The sequence below is a fragment of the Mustelus asterias genome, chromosome 1 (assembly GCF_964213995.1).
Source record: "Mustelus asterias chromosome 1, sMusAst1.hap1.1, whole genome shotgun sequence".
In the NCBI taxonomy this organism is placed as follows: domain Eukaryota; kingdom Metazoa; phylum Chordata; class Chondrichthyes; order Carcharhiniformes; family Triakidae; genus Mustelus; species Mustelus asterias.
Window position 1 is genome coordinate 61,851,247 of NC_135801.1, and position 16,929 is coordinate 61,868,175.

Genomic DNA, 16,929 nt, shown 5'->3' on the forward strand with positions numbered 1-16,929 from the left:
GAGGATGAGGAACAATGTTAGACAGATGGAAAAACGAGATGTGGGATGCATCAGCTTTGCCACTATCGCAGACTTCCCAAGAGTGCAGGGTGTAATAGACTATATCCATGTGGCTCTACGGGCCCCATGGCAGCCGGCACTAATGTTTATAAATCGCAAGGGCTACCATTCCATCAATGTACAAGTAGTGCATGATCATCAGAAGCACATAATGCACATTTGTGCACAGTACCTTTGGAGTTGCTATGACTCCTACATCCCAAGTCACTCACAGGTGCCTGGAATTTTTGAGTGGCCAGTACATCTGCAGAAATAGCTATTTGGGGATGGGGTGTACCCACTGAAATGCTGGTTGATGACACTGGTCTGACGCCCTCAGTCATTCTGAGGAGAGATACAATACTGCTCACAGCCACACATATTCCCTTTTAAGCAGACCATAAGGATTCTAAAGATGCACTTCATGAGCTCAGGAGCTCACTACAAAACACTCCCCACAGGGTTTCACACATCATCGTAGTGTGTTGCACCCTTCAAAATCTGGCAATGTAAAGAGGTGATCCCTTGCCAGAGGGTGATCTAGAGGATCATGAGAGTTCATCGGAGGAAGATTCGGAGGTCCAGGAAGTTCAGAGGACTGCCAAGGGTCAGTATGAGCATGATTATGCTATAGAGGAAGGAGGACATGAGAGGCATGCCCATGATACTTTAATTGATGATAGGTTGCAGGAAGAGTCAAGTTAAGTGAGGGCATATGGCCACATCTCTCCTCATCCTCAATCTCAGGGGATGGCCAACCACTAGCAGCGAGAGTCAGTCCAGCATTCACACTGGTCTCATGAATCGCCAGATCATGATCTTGCTTTGGTCCTCATTGGCCTGTGAAAGCACTCACTCTGGAAACTGAAAGTCCACTCAGGAACAAGAGTGATGTGAGAGAAGACTTAAAGCTTTTGCCACCATCTAATGATGCAAACACTGCTGCGGAGATGAGTACATGCCTAGGGATCTCCTCCTCCTGTGCATGTCTTGTCTTCTGCCACTGCGGGGACACACATATCATTAGAATATCAATGCTGATGACCTTTCCTCGCTCAATGGTGCTTCTTGTCGAAGGGTTAGAAATGCTTACATCACACACTCCAAATAAAGATTAAACACATCACCTTGACATCATATAAGGGTGCAGAGGCCGGTTCAACTGAAGTTGACATCACATGAATGCTAATTTTAAAATGGGACACTATCACTGAGTGGGAAGATGGCTAAACCTCGACACAAAAGGATTTGTACAAAATCACAACACCTACAGTTGACCAAGATTTTCAAATAGCCATCAAGTGTATTGACAAAAGTGCAATTTCTTTACAATGTAGAACACCTGTGACAAAAGTAACATCAACATTTCTTAACTTTCCTAACCCTACTGCTCCACATGTGCAGTCCCGAAACCCACAGCAGAGATGGAGGCAGCCTAACTGCTACACCCTAATGTTTGTGATGACCTTGGAGGACATCCTCTGATGCCCCAAGGCCTGATAAGGGACTCCTGCTCAGTGGCAGAAGCACCTTTGGTGGCCTGAGCAACTGGAATGGATGGGATCACAGGGAGCAGGGGCTGAGAGCGGATGCACACCTTTGGAGATCCTCAATCGTCTCTCTACACTGGATGGTGCTTCGGGTGTGGTTTCCAGCCACGCAGACCTGCTCTGCAACAGTCTACCACAGTAAGAGTTTTAACAACACCAGGTTAAAGTCCAACAGGTTTATTTGGTAGCAAATGCCATTTGCTACCAAATAAACCTGTTGGACTTTAACCTGGTGTTGTTAAAACTCTTACTGTGGTTACCCCAGTCCACCGCAGAGATGTGAGGTTAGTGCGCTTCCTGGAGCCATCCCTGGGATACAGGATACGCCTGTGCATTCACACTCCTCCGAGGTGTGCAGGTGAAGCAGGGTGCTTGCTGCCTTCTTCGAGGCTTCCAGCTGCCTTCTTCTTGTTGCCAGACATCTGTGACAGTCTCCTGAAGACAGGTGGGCTGTAGAGTGTGAGATGCACGTGGTGGACTGGCATATGGATTGGACTGGACTGTATATGCCGCCTGGACCTTTAAACTCACCAGCAGGATGGGCACTGCCAAAATCTGTCACCACATTTAGTCTCATAAGTGAATAATTCCTCCCAATGTTTCAGGTCGAGATGCCCCGTCATCAGGAATGAAGTTAGATAGAAATGGAATAGGTTTTAAGCTGGTGGAAATGATGGGGCAAAAGGAGGATCAAAAGGGTGGATAGGGTGATAGGGTGGAAGGCAGGAGGCATGAAATAACAAAAGATTTCAGGGTGCAAAAGCCAAAGAGAGTGGTAACGAGTGCAGTAAAGAAATGAAAAAGGTGTCCAGGTGAGTGAGTACAGAGTAGCCATCTGAAAGAAACACAAAGGAATATTGAAAGCGATTAGACAAGACAGAGGCTGAGTTCATGATCCAAAATATTTGAACTCAATGTTAAGCACAGAAGGTGATGGAATACTGAGTTGAAAGATAACTGCGCTATTCCCCTCACTGGTCTTGACTTTCACTGGAACACTGATGCAGGCCATGGACAGCAGTGTCAGAGTGCGAATGTAAGAAATAGGAGTAGGCCATTCAGTCTCATGAGCCTGCTCCATCAGTCAAGAAGATCACGGCTAATCTGATGCGACATCAACTCTTTTGCCTGTCTTTAAGACCCTTGACTGCTTTTCAATCAAAAGCTTCAAATGAAGCCTTGAGTATATTCAGTGACCCAGCCTCCACTGCTCACTGGGTGAGAAAATTCCAAAAATTAACCATCCTCTCAGAAGAAATTCTCCCTCATCTTATCTGGGAGACCCCTTATTTTTAAAACTGTACCCCCTAGTTCTAGATTCCCCCACAAGAAATATCCTCTCAGCATCAACCAGTCAAGTCCCCCCTGCCCAATTAGTGTTGTCTCACTAATGTCCTGCACAGTTACAAGACTTCCTTATTTTTATACTCCATCCCCCCTTGCAGTGAAGGCAAACATTCCATGTGCATTCTTAATTGTTATACTTGCATGATGACATCTTGTAATTCATGTACCAAGACACCCAAATCCTTCTGTACCACAGCATTCTGTAGTCTCTCTCCATTAAAATATTCTGCTTTTCGATTCTTCCTTCCAAAGTGGACAACTTCACATGTTCCCACATTATACTCCAATTGTCAGGTTTTGCCCAGTCGCTTAATGGATCTCTCTCTCTTTACAGACTCCTTGTATCGTTCCCACACTTGCTTTCCTACCTATCTTTGTATCATTAGCAAATCTGGCTAAACTACAGTTGGTCCCTACATCCAAGTAATTAATCTAGATTGTAAAATAGTTGAAGCCACAGCATTGATCCTTGTGGTACCTGACTAGTTACAGTTTGTCAACTTGAAAGTAACCATTTATCCTGCCTCTTGGTTTCCTGTTAGACTGTTCCTGTTAGTCCTTTATCCATGCTAATAATCACCCTAATACAATATGCTCATCATTTGGAAATCCAAATACACTCCATCTAGTCGTTCTACTTTATCCACCCCATTTGTTACATCCTCAAAAAAACTCTTAACAAATTGTCCAACACAATTGCCCTTTCACAAAACTATGTTGATTCTGCCCGATTGTATTACAATTTCCATATGCCATGCTACCTCCTCTTAAATAACACATTCTAGCATTTTCCCAATAACAGAAAAAGATGGAGAATTAAAATGACAAGCAACAGGAACTGCACTATAGGAAAGGGAGGGGTTGTTGTGGGTGACTGAGGAGTGGACCAGGGTGTTGCAGAGGAAATGGGGCCTTCTGAATACTGAAAGATGAGTGCGGGGAAAGATGTTTGCGATGGTGGCATCAAGCTGGAGCTGGGGTTACTGATCCATTTAATACAGAGGTCAGTAGCACGGAAGGCAAAGACATGCAGAACCTTATATGGTTCTGGGAGGGCAGAGGAAGGGGTCAAAGTAGAAGAGCATGAAATAGATCAGAAACGGTGGAGGGCCCAGTCAACCATGCTGGGCATGTGCAGAATCCTTAGCTAAGAAAAAAGGACAACATGTCAGAAGTGCTAGTGTAGCAGATTGCATTGTCTGAACAGATGAAACAAAGAAACAGCACTATAGTGAGAGGCTAGTGTGTTAGTGAGAGGGTAGAGTAGCTGTGGATGCTTAGCTAAAAATAACTGGAAAGAAGCAAGGTAGTATAAGGAATAAAACAGACTTGATAAAGGTCAGACTTGAAATGTTCATTCCTGTTTCTCTTTCTGGAGATGCTGCCTAACCTGCTGAGCATTTGCAGCATTTTCTCTTTGGATACCAGAAATCTGAAATAGCTTTCTGCTTTTCGATTAAGGATTTTATAAGGGCTGTGGACAATTAATTAGATAAAGAGAACAGCAGCTGAAAAGCCGAAGCCCAAGGATCCTCTGGAAACACAAGAGAAAGTAAGGAAGTAATTCGTACTTGCAACTTACTTCCATTCTTCAGTTGTTCCTGATCCCTAACTCAGGCATACCAGTCCTGAGGGGATCTCCATGCAGGTCCCAACACCAGCATTTTGAAGATTCAGAGTCGAGGAATCCTGGGGAGGATACTTTGAAAGTTGAAAGAGGAGAATCAGGAACAGCCACTCCTTTCAGTAAGAGTGCTGGGTCTGTGCCAAGGGCTGGTACATGCTCAGGTATGCCCAGTTGGGGTCCCTCAGTAAATTCCAGGGTCACATCAAGGGGACAGATATTCAACTGCATGCATTTCCCATTCCCTATTCATTTTACACTCCTGACTTGTGCCTTGTAGATGGTGGAGGGGTTTTGGGGAGTTAGTGATTGTAGGATTCCTATCCTCTCTTCTGCTCTTGTAATAACAGTATTTATGTGGCTAGTCCAGTAGAGTATTTGGTCAGTGGTATCCCCAGGATGTCGATAGTTTAGGCATGGGTTTGGTTTCAGAGGAGTTGTGAATAGTGCTGAGCACCATGCATTCATTAGCATAATGTCACTTCTGACATTATGATGGAAGGAAGGTCATTGATGAAGCATTTGAAGGTAATTGTGCTCAGGCCACTATCCTGAGGAACTCCATCAGTGATGTCCTGGAACTGAAAGGATTGGCCTCTTAACAACCACAACCATCTTCCTTCATGCAATCATAGAAATCATAGAAACCCTACAGTACAGAAAGAGGCCATTCGGCCCATCGAGTCTGCACCGACCACAATCCCACCCAGGCCCTATCCCCATATCCCTACAGATTTACCCACAAATCCCTCTAACCTACGCATCTCAGGACACGAAGGGCAATTTTTAGCATGGCCAATCAACCTAACCCGCACATCTTTGGACTGCAAGGTACAACTCCAACTAGTGGAGAGCTCCCCCTACCCTGCCTCGATTTCCATTGACTCCAGCTATGCTAGGACTTCTTGGTGCCATATTCAGTCAAAAACTCCCTTGATGTCAAACTCTCACCTGATCTGTGGAATTCAGCTCTTTGATGCATACTTGAACCAAAGCTGTAATGAGATAAGAGTGACCCTGGCAGAACCCAAACTGTGCAGTGAGCAGGTTATTGCTAAGCAAGTACTGCTTGATAGCATTGTTGATGACTCTTTCCATGCTGATGACTGAGAGTAGACTGATGAGATGATAATTGGCCTGATGTGCAACAAAGAGAAGTCTTCTATATTGTCACTTACATTAAAGAGGGCAATGACCTCTCCACAGTCATTCTCTAGAATGCGCAACTTTCCTCTCAGCTTGTCCTGTAGCTGAACGTCAGGAAGCCCTGTTGTTTGTTGCTTCATTATTAGTTTCAGTAAAATATCTATCACAGAAACAAAAGGCAAGTATTTATACCCACAAAGTTACTGCACTTTGCCCTTATATATACACAAATAGTTTGTATTTGATTTACTAGCCACTGCCATTTTACTTTAGGAATTGTTATCTGCATTGTCAGTTCCTACTAATTGTTTCCTGCTAGAAGTAACATGCTGATATATGACCTTCTCCTGTCACTAGAGTTCTCCAGTAGGATCAGGAATATCATGGCACCACAGCCCTGCAAAGGAATTTTGGGCTTTGTATGCTTTCATGAACCACATTTTAATTTCCCTGTCTTTTTTTTCTGCAATAAACATGCACCTCAAAAGAAAAAGGTAGCCTGGAAAAAGGATCTCACTGCAGTTTTCTTCATGCTACTCCACGGTGCATTAATAGCTGCTGCAATCATGGAAAGTCTGCTTTTGCCTTCCTTCTTTTTCCCTCCCCCATTTGAATGTTTTTGCTGCCATTCAACGGGAAAACGTGACCAAGCCAAGATCAAGCAAAATATGCAACTCATGACAATTAATCCAAATGTTAGTTAAAGCTCAGCAGGATGGGGTGGGGGATGGGCTCAGAAGTACATTTTCAGAAGACTTGCACTGTCAGTCGGCTAATAGATTTCTGGGCTCTTAGCCAAGTCTCATTATGTATTCTTAGATATAAATTAGAAAGGAAAGATTTGCACAGCTATAGGGAAAGAGCAAGGGAGTGAGACAAATTGGATAGCTCTTTCAAAGAGCGAGCACATGCAAAATGGGGGAGAATCCAGAACTCGGGGGCACTGTTTTAAAATGAGGGGTCACCCTTCAATTTAATTTAAAGTGGCAGAATAAACTTGTGGTGCTTGTTAAAAGAAATTGGTGGGCTTTTTGATATGTTAATTCAGGTGCAGTTTTTGTGTGACAAATTTGAAGCAGTAGCTTTTGAGAATGCATTTTCCTATTCATTACCAATTAACTCGACAGAAGAATTAAGTGCAAGTCTCTGCATATTGTGTACTTACATTCTACACTATGGTACAGTATTGTGGAAGTACAGTGCATAACCTCTCCGTCTCATATTGGTTCAGATATGTTATACTAAGCGGACACACAATGTAGTTGCTGCTGTGTATGTTGTGGATCATCCTCACCTGTTTCCCAATTTCCCACACCTGTTGGATCATGTAATGGCTCTTCAGGAAGCATAAAAGATGCTTCATTTTCTTCCAATGGACCCTGTACTAGAATGCATTGAATTAGAAAGAATATCAGGAGATGGTGCAATCCTTCTAAACATATTAGCCCAGAATTTGCAGAATTGGTGATGGCAAACTGTCACAATTCACCATCATTACCCCTCAATCATCTGACTGAAACTTCAGGATTAAGAGCAAATGCAGATTAGTGTGGAAATCCTGAAATTATTACCAACTTGAATTTTATGGACAGTTATGTTTTGAACTGTTTCTTTTAATTCAAGGTAAAATGGAACACTTGGAGATGGGTTGTGTCCTCCTACAATATCTGCTAGGTGACAAACCCATGGGACCCTCTTGTCAGCATTTTACAGTACAGAAAGGTCATTTGGCCCATCATGTCTGTGCTGGTCAAGTACTTATCTATTCTAATCCCATTTTCCCAGCACTTGGTCTGTAGCCTTGTATGCTGTGACATTTCAAGTGCTCATCTAAATGCTGCGAGGCTTCGGCCTCTCCCAGCCTCTTAGGCAGTGAGTTCCAGATTCCCACCACCCTCTGGGTGAAAAGGTTTTTGTTCAAATCCTCTTTAATCTATGCTCCTTAGTTATTGACCCCTCTACAAAGGGGAAACACTTCTTCCTTTCTACTCTATGTTCCTCATAATTTTGTATACCTGAATCAGATCCCTTCTCAGCCTTCTCTGCTCTAAGGAAAACAACCCCAGCCAAACCAACCTCTCTTCATAGCTGAAACTTGTCATGGAGACAGAAACTTTCAATGAGTTTTGATTGGAGTATGGAGCATGTTTAAATACTGAGACAAAAAGGAGAAAGCAGCTGGTCCAAAGATGTGCTGCCTCACAGGCTCTCAGTCAGACAGAGATTTGGGAAGAAGACCCACAGCAGATACTTCTGTGCCATGCAGAAGAAAAGGGACTATTTCTTGATTAATTATCAGAGTGCAGATGAGGATGGATTCCCAGTTGGAAGAAAAAGGCATTTGGAGAGTTAAAGATCAAGGAGTCGCCAAAGGGTGCCTTGCTACTTTATAATGTTTAGAAGATTGAGTGAAGGGACTTTGTTTAAAAGCTCACTGGAAAGTTCACCCTGCTGGGACAGGAAGAAGAGATATTGTTAGAGTCAGGAGTTGACTGGAGCCTTAAGCACAAGGCTACATTTCTCTGGAGAGTGTTTTGTAAAACCATGGCACGGGGCTTTTGGTTGTATTATGAATGTAATGAGGAATAACTTCTCTGTAATTTAGTGTATTTATTGTCTACTAAGTAATGCGGATTTGAGTTTATTTGTTGAGGTAAAAGTCTGAAAACACAAAATCTTGTTATCCAATTCTTTGCTTTGTTCACAGGGAAATTCATTTTTTAAGTTGTTGGTCTTTATGGGGATTGTAACAAAATTGCTGTCTGTTATTAACTGCTTCACCATTCACCCCCACCCACTCTTCTTATTTAAACAGTTCACAAATACATTACACTTTCAAATTACAAACCAGAATACAATCTCACAATAAAAAATTATAAAAATAACAATATCCACAATAAACATGCCACCTTTAATACAGTAGCACAAACAAACTTAGCACAATAAACAAACAGCTAGTGTGCATTGCGAGTTATCCACAACCGGCCTTTCAAGGTTGCAAACAATTCACAACGTCTGTAAATCAGCAAGCTATAATATAAACACAGTACTGACAGCTAACACAGCATCCTTTAACCAACAACAAAAAACTTCCTTCCAATAAGAATGGGATTCATTGTAAGTTATCTACAACTTTACAGGGCTTTGCCCTCCGTATTTTCCTCTTCCGAAGGTTTTGCCCCCCAGGGTTCTGCTCTCGGGGCACTAACCCCCACCCACACAGTCAGTCTGTGAAATCAATCGACTTGGCAGGAACTCTCTCTTTTCCACTCTCACATCATTAGAAACCCCCCCACAAAATTTGCACCTTGTTCAATGCAATTTAATGTTTTTTTTAAAAAGGAGATCTGAATAACAGCTGTGATTGATCTAGTCCTAAAAGAAAATGGAATGTTATTAAATGTCACCATTGGTGATTACATTTGATAAAGTTAGTTATGTGAAGAGGCAATGGCGTAGTGAGAATGTACAATAATCCAGTGGCCCAGGCTATTGCTCTGTGGACACAGATTCAAATCCCACTACAGCTGGTGTTATTTCAGTTAATAAACCTGAAATCAAAAAGCTAGTCTCAATAATAGCAGCCATGAAACCATTGTTGATCCCATCTGGTTCACTAATGCTTTTTAGGGAAAGAAATCTGCTGTCCTTGCTTGATCTGCCCTACAGGTGATTCTAGAGCCTCAGCAATGTGATTGACTCTTTAATGTCCTCTGAAGTGGCCGAGCAAGCTACACAATTGTATCAAAGCACTACAAAGACTACCAAAACGAAACCAGGATCAAACTAGACATTGGTGAAGTACGGTGGGATTCCTTATGTCCTGGGTCACTTTGGTTACTGTGAAGGCCTGTTCAGAATCCTGGAAATGCTCAGCAGATGGGCTGTGGCAAACAAATTCTCAATGGCAGAACAGGCAGAGGAAGTCGCACCAGCTGGAATATCTCAAAGGCTGATCTGACAGACAAAGGTTGCAGCAGAACGAAACTTCTAATCAGCTCCACTTCCTTGCCATTGGTTAAGTTTTAATTTTGACAAGACATGCGTGGAAGATGGTTTGCAATGGTTCCCCCAGCTAAAAGATGTCATACACCGGTATCTTTCTAAGCACATCTTTCAAACCTGTCAGTGACTGGCAAATTGTGACTGGAGCAGAATTTTAGCAAAAAGACCATTCCATGAACTTACAGAATCCCTACAGTGCAGGAGGAGGCCATTTGGCCCATCAGGTCTGCACCAACCCCTCTTTCTATCTTACCCAGACCCTACCCCCGTAACCCAACTTATTTACAACCCTAAACTACATATTTTGGACACTAAAGGGGCAATTTAGCATGGCAAATCCACCTAAACCGCACATCTTTAAAAAAATTTTTTATTAGAGTTACAAGTAGGCTTACATTAACACTGCAATGAAGTTACTGTGAAAATTCCCTAGTTGCCACATTCCGACACCTGTTTGGGTACACTGAGGGAGAATTTAGCATGGCCAATGCACCTAACCAGCATGTCTTTCGGACTGAGGGGGGAAACCGGAGCACGTGGAGGAAACCCATGCTGACACGGGGAGAACGTACAGACTCCTCACAGACAGTGACCTGAGGCCAGAATTGAACCCGAGTCCCTGGTGCTTTGAGACAGCAGTGCTAACCACCGTGCTATCATCTCTGACCTTGTGGATTATTATTTGTTTGTTTGCAGAGGTCCAAAGATGTGCGGATTAGGTGGATTGGCCATGATAAATTGGCCCTTGTGTCAGGGGATGAACAGGATAAATGTGTGGGGTTCTGGGAATAGGGCCTAGGTGGGATTGTGGTTGGTGCAGACTCGATGGGCTGAATGGCCGCCTTCTGCACTGTAGGGATTCTCGGTGGTTTGAGCTTGTTATAGACCAGTACCCATCTCGGATTTCCAACATATAGAGGGCCTGGCGGGGCTTCACGACAAGGCGAGGATCAGGAGATGGCAGCTTTGGCTCCTAATATCATCTGGAATGTCCAGTCATATGTTAACAAATACCCAATGTGCTATAAAGTCTGCAGATCCCAAATCAGTATCAGCTATCTTTGGAAGAGAATCGCTTATGAGAAATAACCAATAATTATAATAATAAACTACAATCAATTTCATTTTGAGACAGATAAAATTTTCACCACAAAGATATCTAGGTTTCTCAACTTTCTTCAAAGTTAACAGTAAAGCACCTTTGCTTTATGCAGTTTTCCACAATCTAACAAAACATCCCACATCAAACCATCTGACATTTTAAAATTGTCCCTGTTGGCTGATATCAGCAGAAAGCATCGTCCACCAGCAGCTCATGTCAGGAAATCAGCTGAGCCCTCTCAAAATTTTCCATTCAACTTATCAAATGGAAAACATGCATCCAAATTCCTTGCTTGTGTGTTGCTGGTGGGCTCCTCTGAGCCCAACTCATTCAATTGACTTAACCTGCGTATTTTCAGAATTCTCTCTATTTCAAATTGCTTTTTCTTCCTTTTCATTTTACAGCTTGGTTGGAATTACTTTATCATAAATCTATTGCAACCCAACCTTATCCATCCAACTAACACTAACACTAACACTAACACACCTTTCAATCCTACTCTGCTTTCATAACTCCAGCGAAGCAGGATTCATGCCTCACAGGTGGACTGAGACCCTGATGTGCTGGTCTATCCAAGAGGAGGTCATTAATATGAAGGAACTGGCTAACTGTGCCAACTTTAGCATTTGATGGGCGAGGCAGTTGCCACAGTGGAAAGAAAGCCAAACAGATCAAAACATTTGAAAGCCCACTGGAATTAACTCCTTGGTCAAAGGGCCAACTTAAACTGTGCAACATTCCTCATTTCAGGACTGGGTGACGTCCTGGAACACACTTGTGGACGCCACTTCCTCCAATCCACTGACCTGGACACCAGTAGTCTCTTAATGAATGATTATGGCAAGGCGATAAAACCTGCAAGGAATTTAATGGATGAAATAATTTCAACTCTTTTTTATGCATGTCATTAATAGTTCCCCTACCTGTTCCCATCCTCAGCAGTGATGATTCCTGGTTATCTGCAGGGCAGAGAACCGGTGTTTCTAGGTCCCACCCATTTTCTGCCCCCTGATAGCCTTACACTAGTAGTCCACTCCAGGCTCTGAGAAAATATAGTTATACTTAGGCATTTGGTATTCACCTGGGCCTCCTTGCTTTCCTGCTGTTGAGCCTACATCGCATTCCAATAAGTTGTGTGACAAGTCAGTCCCGTAGCCTGAGGATTTTGATGAATGGAAGGATGTTTTCCCTGAAAGAAATAACATGGAATTTGCAATTGTTTGACATTGCACAGAAACGGAAAGAAATGATCATTTAAATAGTTTGCAATTATTTAGTGGTTGGTGATCTGACACTATGGTATATACATTTTTTAAAAATGTAATTATTAAATTATTAATATTGTAACTAATCAAGATGTCGTCAAAAACACCCACAAAGTTCCAGGTCTGGGGTTGTGTTTATTGCATTCAAAAGAACCAAGTCCCAATTAATGCTCTTTTCAGGTACAGTTCCTCACTGGAAATGGCCGATTGGAGAATCAGTAAAATAATCTTCTGCACCTTAAAGAGGTGTGACTGTGAAAAAATACTTCCAGTTCAGAAGGTCTAATGTCCCAGTGAGGAATGTGGCAGGGAAAACATTAGTTGCCTATGTGTTAATTGAAACCAGACATCCTGGCCCACTGAATGCAGAGGTGGTGTCCAAGTGACCAAAATGGTCAGGTCCCAACATCTTCCAATAGACTTATTACTTTGGCAGTGTTTCTAGCCTCATCAAGTGGGCATCTGAAACGGGTCTCTGATGGCCTGAAACCTCTTAATGGTGCCAAGGAACTTCCCAGACTTTGGGCAGGGAGATTTATTTATGTCTGAAACGGAGGCCTTAAATCTGATCGAAGCAAATTACATAGGTACAAGAAACAAGTTGACAAGATAAATTTGGAAATTACATTTAAAGATATTATGGTAAAGAAGCAATGGCAATCATTTAGGAATTGATTCATAATTTGCAACAAATATACAAATATGTTAAGAAATAAAAAAAGGAGGCAAAGTAGTCCAAAAGTGTCTAATGAGAGAGTTAAAGATAGCATGAGACTAAAGGATGAGACAATAAGTATGAAAATTTGAATGATTTTAGAACTCAGCAAAGGACGACCAAGAAAATGATCACGAAAGCGAAAAAAGAATGAGAACAACAAGCAAAGGACTTCTAAAAAAAAACCACATTAGCCTGAGTCTTCCAGCATTTAAAGATTTTTCTGACTCAACTCTATTGCCCATTTCTTCCAGGATCTCTTGATCCCAGATGAAGAAATACAGAGGGCAGCATCCCCTTCTAACTCAAGTGAGATGAGTTGAGTCAGGAGAACAAGAGGACACACCCCATTTTAGTAGCACCAGATACCACATTCTGGTAAGTATTTAAAGGTCCAGTCGTTGAATGGGTAGGTGGGTGGTCAGGTCTGGGGGTAGTCAGGTCAGATCAGGATGGGAGATAGTCAGGTGTTGTTGTGGACTTACCCGGATGTTAGACCAGGTTTAATTTGCCTAACATTCTCTGCGTAATAAAATAAGAAGGGAATTGCCCATTGGAAGTTTAAAGTTTCCAGGCAATTCCCATATTGGTCCCTGCTCCAGGACTTCCACAGCGTCCCTTTGCATATCTTCCTTTGTATCTTTGAGGATTTGGGCCATTGTAATCATTGTAAGGAAAAGATTAGTGAAAGAAAACATCTGCGCCTTAAGAGGCAGAGACAGGAGAGGAATAATGGGGAAAAAGCGGCAGGGGCATTAAACAAATACTTTGTATAACTTCACAAAAGACGACAAAAAACATTCTGGAAATAATGGGCTACTAAGGGTCTAGAGAGAATGACAAACTTAAAGAAATTCATACAAGTAAATATTGTAGGAGAAACTAAATGGGACTAAAAATTATCAATGGTTTGCATCCCAGCAATTTAAAGAGTTGATTGCAAGGATAATGGATGTATTGGTTTTGACCTTCCAGAATTCCCTAGATTTTAGAATACTGCCCTGTAGAAAAAATAAAAAAAGCAGAGTGTGTTTTAAATTGAGACACACTGAGAAATGTTAGTATTCAGAGACTCTCGAGTGTGCTTATATATCATAGAAATCATAGAATCATAGAAACCCTACAGTGCAGAAGGAGGCCATTCGGCCCATCGAGTCTGCACCGACCACAATCCCACCCAGGCCCTACGCCCACATATTTACCCACTAACCTATACATCCCAGGACTCTAAGGGGCAATTTTTAACCTGGCCAATCAACCTAACCCGCACATCTTTGGACTGTGGGAGGAAACCGGAGCACCCGGAGGAAACCCACGCAGACACGAGGAGAATGTGCAAACTCCACACAGACAGTGACCCAAGCCGGGAATCGAACCCGGGACCCTGGAGCTGTGAAACAGCAGTGCTAACCACTGTGCTACCGTGCCGCCTGTGATATGAATCACAGAAAATTACCAGGCAAATACAACAAGAAGGAAAGGTACAATAGCCTTTGGGATTGGAGCATAAGAGTAAGGAAATCTTATTACAATCATATAGAGCCTTGGGGAGACTACACCTGCAATACAATATATTGTTTTGATCTCCTTATCTAAGGAAGGATATACATGCCTTAAAGAGACTGTAATAAATGTTCACTAGACTGATTTCTGGGATGAGCGAATTGTCCTACGAGGAGAGATTGAACAGACCAGACCCATACTCCCAAGAGTTAAGGAGAATCACATATGACCTGATAGAAACACAAAATTGTTAAGAGGCTTGGCAGGGTGAATACTGGGAGGACGTTTTCTTGGTTTGGGGAGTCTAGAGCTAGGGGTCACAGTTTTGGTTTAAGGGGTCAGTCATTTATGACTGAAATTATGAGGAATTCAAAACAAGTTTAGCTAGACTTCCGAGTTCTAAAGGAATCAAGGGATATGGGGGATGGTAAAGTTGAGGCTGAAGATCAGCTCTGATCTTATTGATTGGTGGAGCAGGCTTGACTGCCAATTAGCCTATTCTGGCTCTTAGTTCTTTGTTGCTTATTTCAGATTGTTAGTTTGGATTTTCAGCTCCATTATGTACTTACAACTTTACGTAGGGCAGTCTAAATACAAAACAATTGGTGCATTTAAAAAAAAATTAACACTGTAAAGTTAACTATTTTATTTTAATAGTGCAAAATATTCCAATGAGATTGAGCCGGTGCTTTTTTCAAACACTGCCAAAAGGTAGCTGACCGGGAGGATTTTCATGAATAACTAGCATTGCTGCATAGTAACCACAGGAATGTCAACCATCAGGTTTTTCTTTACATAGCCATTCACTACAGTTATACGTAGGGCAAAGTCATCATTGGGCATCAGTTCAAATCAAATACAACTTGAGGGGGAGGGGAGAAGAAAAATGTGTTTGCGTGCCTTGGCAATTTAATTACAATTTTTCCATTAGAACTTCAGCCAGGTAGTACACAACACACTACCTGGGATATTAAAAAGATCTGGTCGCAGAATAGTTTATAACATGAATGTCAGGAAATCTAGTAATGGACTGAACATTCAAGAACTAGTGTTCTACCGTGTGTTCGATTCCAGAATTGTCTAGTGATTTTAAGGCCCTGGATTGAGGCTTTTAAAAATATCAAAAAATCTGGATCTTTTTGAACCATTATTGACCAAACTAAATGTTTGCTTCTCCTTCACTGTTATCTGCTATGTCGTTCAATGAAAAGGCAAAGTTCAAAACCTGCATTAATTCAGTTTTCAACAGTCAGAACAACATTTTCAGAATTTGCTGACTACAGGAAGAGGATACACATCCCTCCCATAGATGGTGAGCACTTTGGCTTCTTATCCCAACGGATACAGATGATTAACTTGAAATCAGAATTATGAACTCCATTTCTACAGAACAAAAATTTCCTGTTTACTCAGCAAATTCAAATATCATTCACCAGCAATTACATCACCCGTTTCACTTTAACCCTTTCACCACTTTCACATTTCTGGATGCTAATTCTTTTACCAATGACAAATTGAGTAAAGAGGGAGTTAGAGAATGAGTGTGAGAATGACAGAAATGAGTGAGGGCAGGGAAAAGTAACATTTAGAGGATTTCAGCAGTGCTTTTTATTTTGTAAACTTGGATTTAGCTCCACATAAATTCTAATAACTGCCAACAGAGAGAATAGAGTGGCATATATAATGTTACAATCTGTTTATAACAGCCTTTTACTGTATTTGGATTTTGTTTACCCAAGCAAGAAATTCCTCGATTCAGAGAATTCTGTCAAGAGTATACATTAGAAAATTGCCCCTATATTGTACTTTTTCAAGTACCTTACCTAGCAGGTTTGCTGTTGTGTAGTATTTCTTATATTTAGAAAATTTAGTTCACTATTATCAGCTTTTAAATTTCTAAGTATTTTCTTTGTCTCTTACTACTCCTTAACTGGGCATAGTACAGGTTCTGGCAGCAATCTGAATCTCTGCGGCATCCTCATCAAAGCAAGAGTCCATATAGCTTAAAATATCAACATTCTTGTTAACAAAAAAAATCCTCCATCTGAACAAGAATTCTTGCACTAAAAGTGCAGCATTGCTTTCCTACATAGGTGCAATATGCTTTATAATAATGTTGCTAACACTGAGCAAATCCCAAGTCTCAGATTTTCACCTGCAGGCCAGCCAGGTTTGTGGTATTTGTGTTACAGCTTACCCACCCCTGAGGAATCTATGTTCTCGGCACAGTGCCACCGCTTCAAGTGGCATCAGGGGATCAAATTCCCCCCACCTCATTCTTTCTCTCACATTTTCTTCTTTCTAAACATTTTTGCTCCGAACCTTCCTGTTCAAATTTTTTGCACGCTCTATCCTCCTCTAGCTCTTTCCTAGAATCATAGAATCCCTACAATGCAGAAGAAGCCATTTGGTCCATCGAGTCTGCACCGACTCTGACAGTGCATCTTATCCAGGCCCTCTGCCCTGCCCTAGCCCTGTAAACCCACATTTACTATGGCTAATCCACCTAACCTCGACATCCTGGGACACTAAGGGGCAATTTACCATGGGCAATCCATCTAACCTGCAAATCCTTGGATTGTGGGAGGAAACCAGAGCACCTGGGAGGAAACCTTCACTGACACTGGGAGAAT

At 42.0% G+C, this 16,929-nt stretch overlaps 2 protein-coding genes across 2 annotated transcripts in view; both read right to left on the reverse strand.

Moving 5' to 3' along the window:
- The window catches only part of lyar (Ly1 antibody reactive homolog (mouse)), a 355,306-nt gene that overhangs the window by 190,332 nt on the left and 148,045 nt on the right, over nucleotides 1–16,929 (reverse strand). The gene's annotated exons all lie outside the window — the stretch shown is intronic.
- sh3tc1 (SH3 domain and tetratricopeptide repeats 1) overlaps nucleotides 1–16,929 on the reverse strand; it is a 62,642-nt gene that overhangs the window by 41,253 nt on the left and 4,460 nt on the right. The window contains exons 2-4 of the mRNA XM_078211993.1: nucleotides 11,895–12,002; nucleotides 7,001–7,090; nucleotides 5,739–5,866 (exon numbers count right to left, since the gene is read on the reverse strand). Of these exons, the coding sequence (XP_078068119.1) occupies nucleotides 5,739–5,866; nucleotides 7,001–7,090; nucleotides 11,895–12,002 (326 nt within the window). The remainder of the gene's footprint in view (nucleotides 1–5,738; nucleotides 5,867–7,000; nucleotides 7,091–11,894; nucleotides 12,003–16,929) is intronic.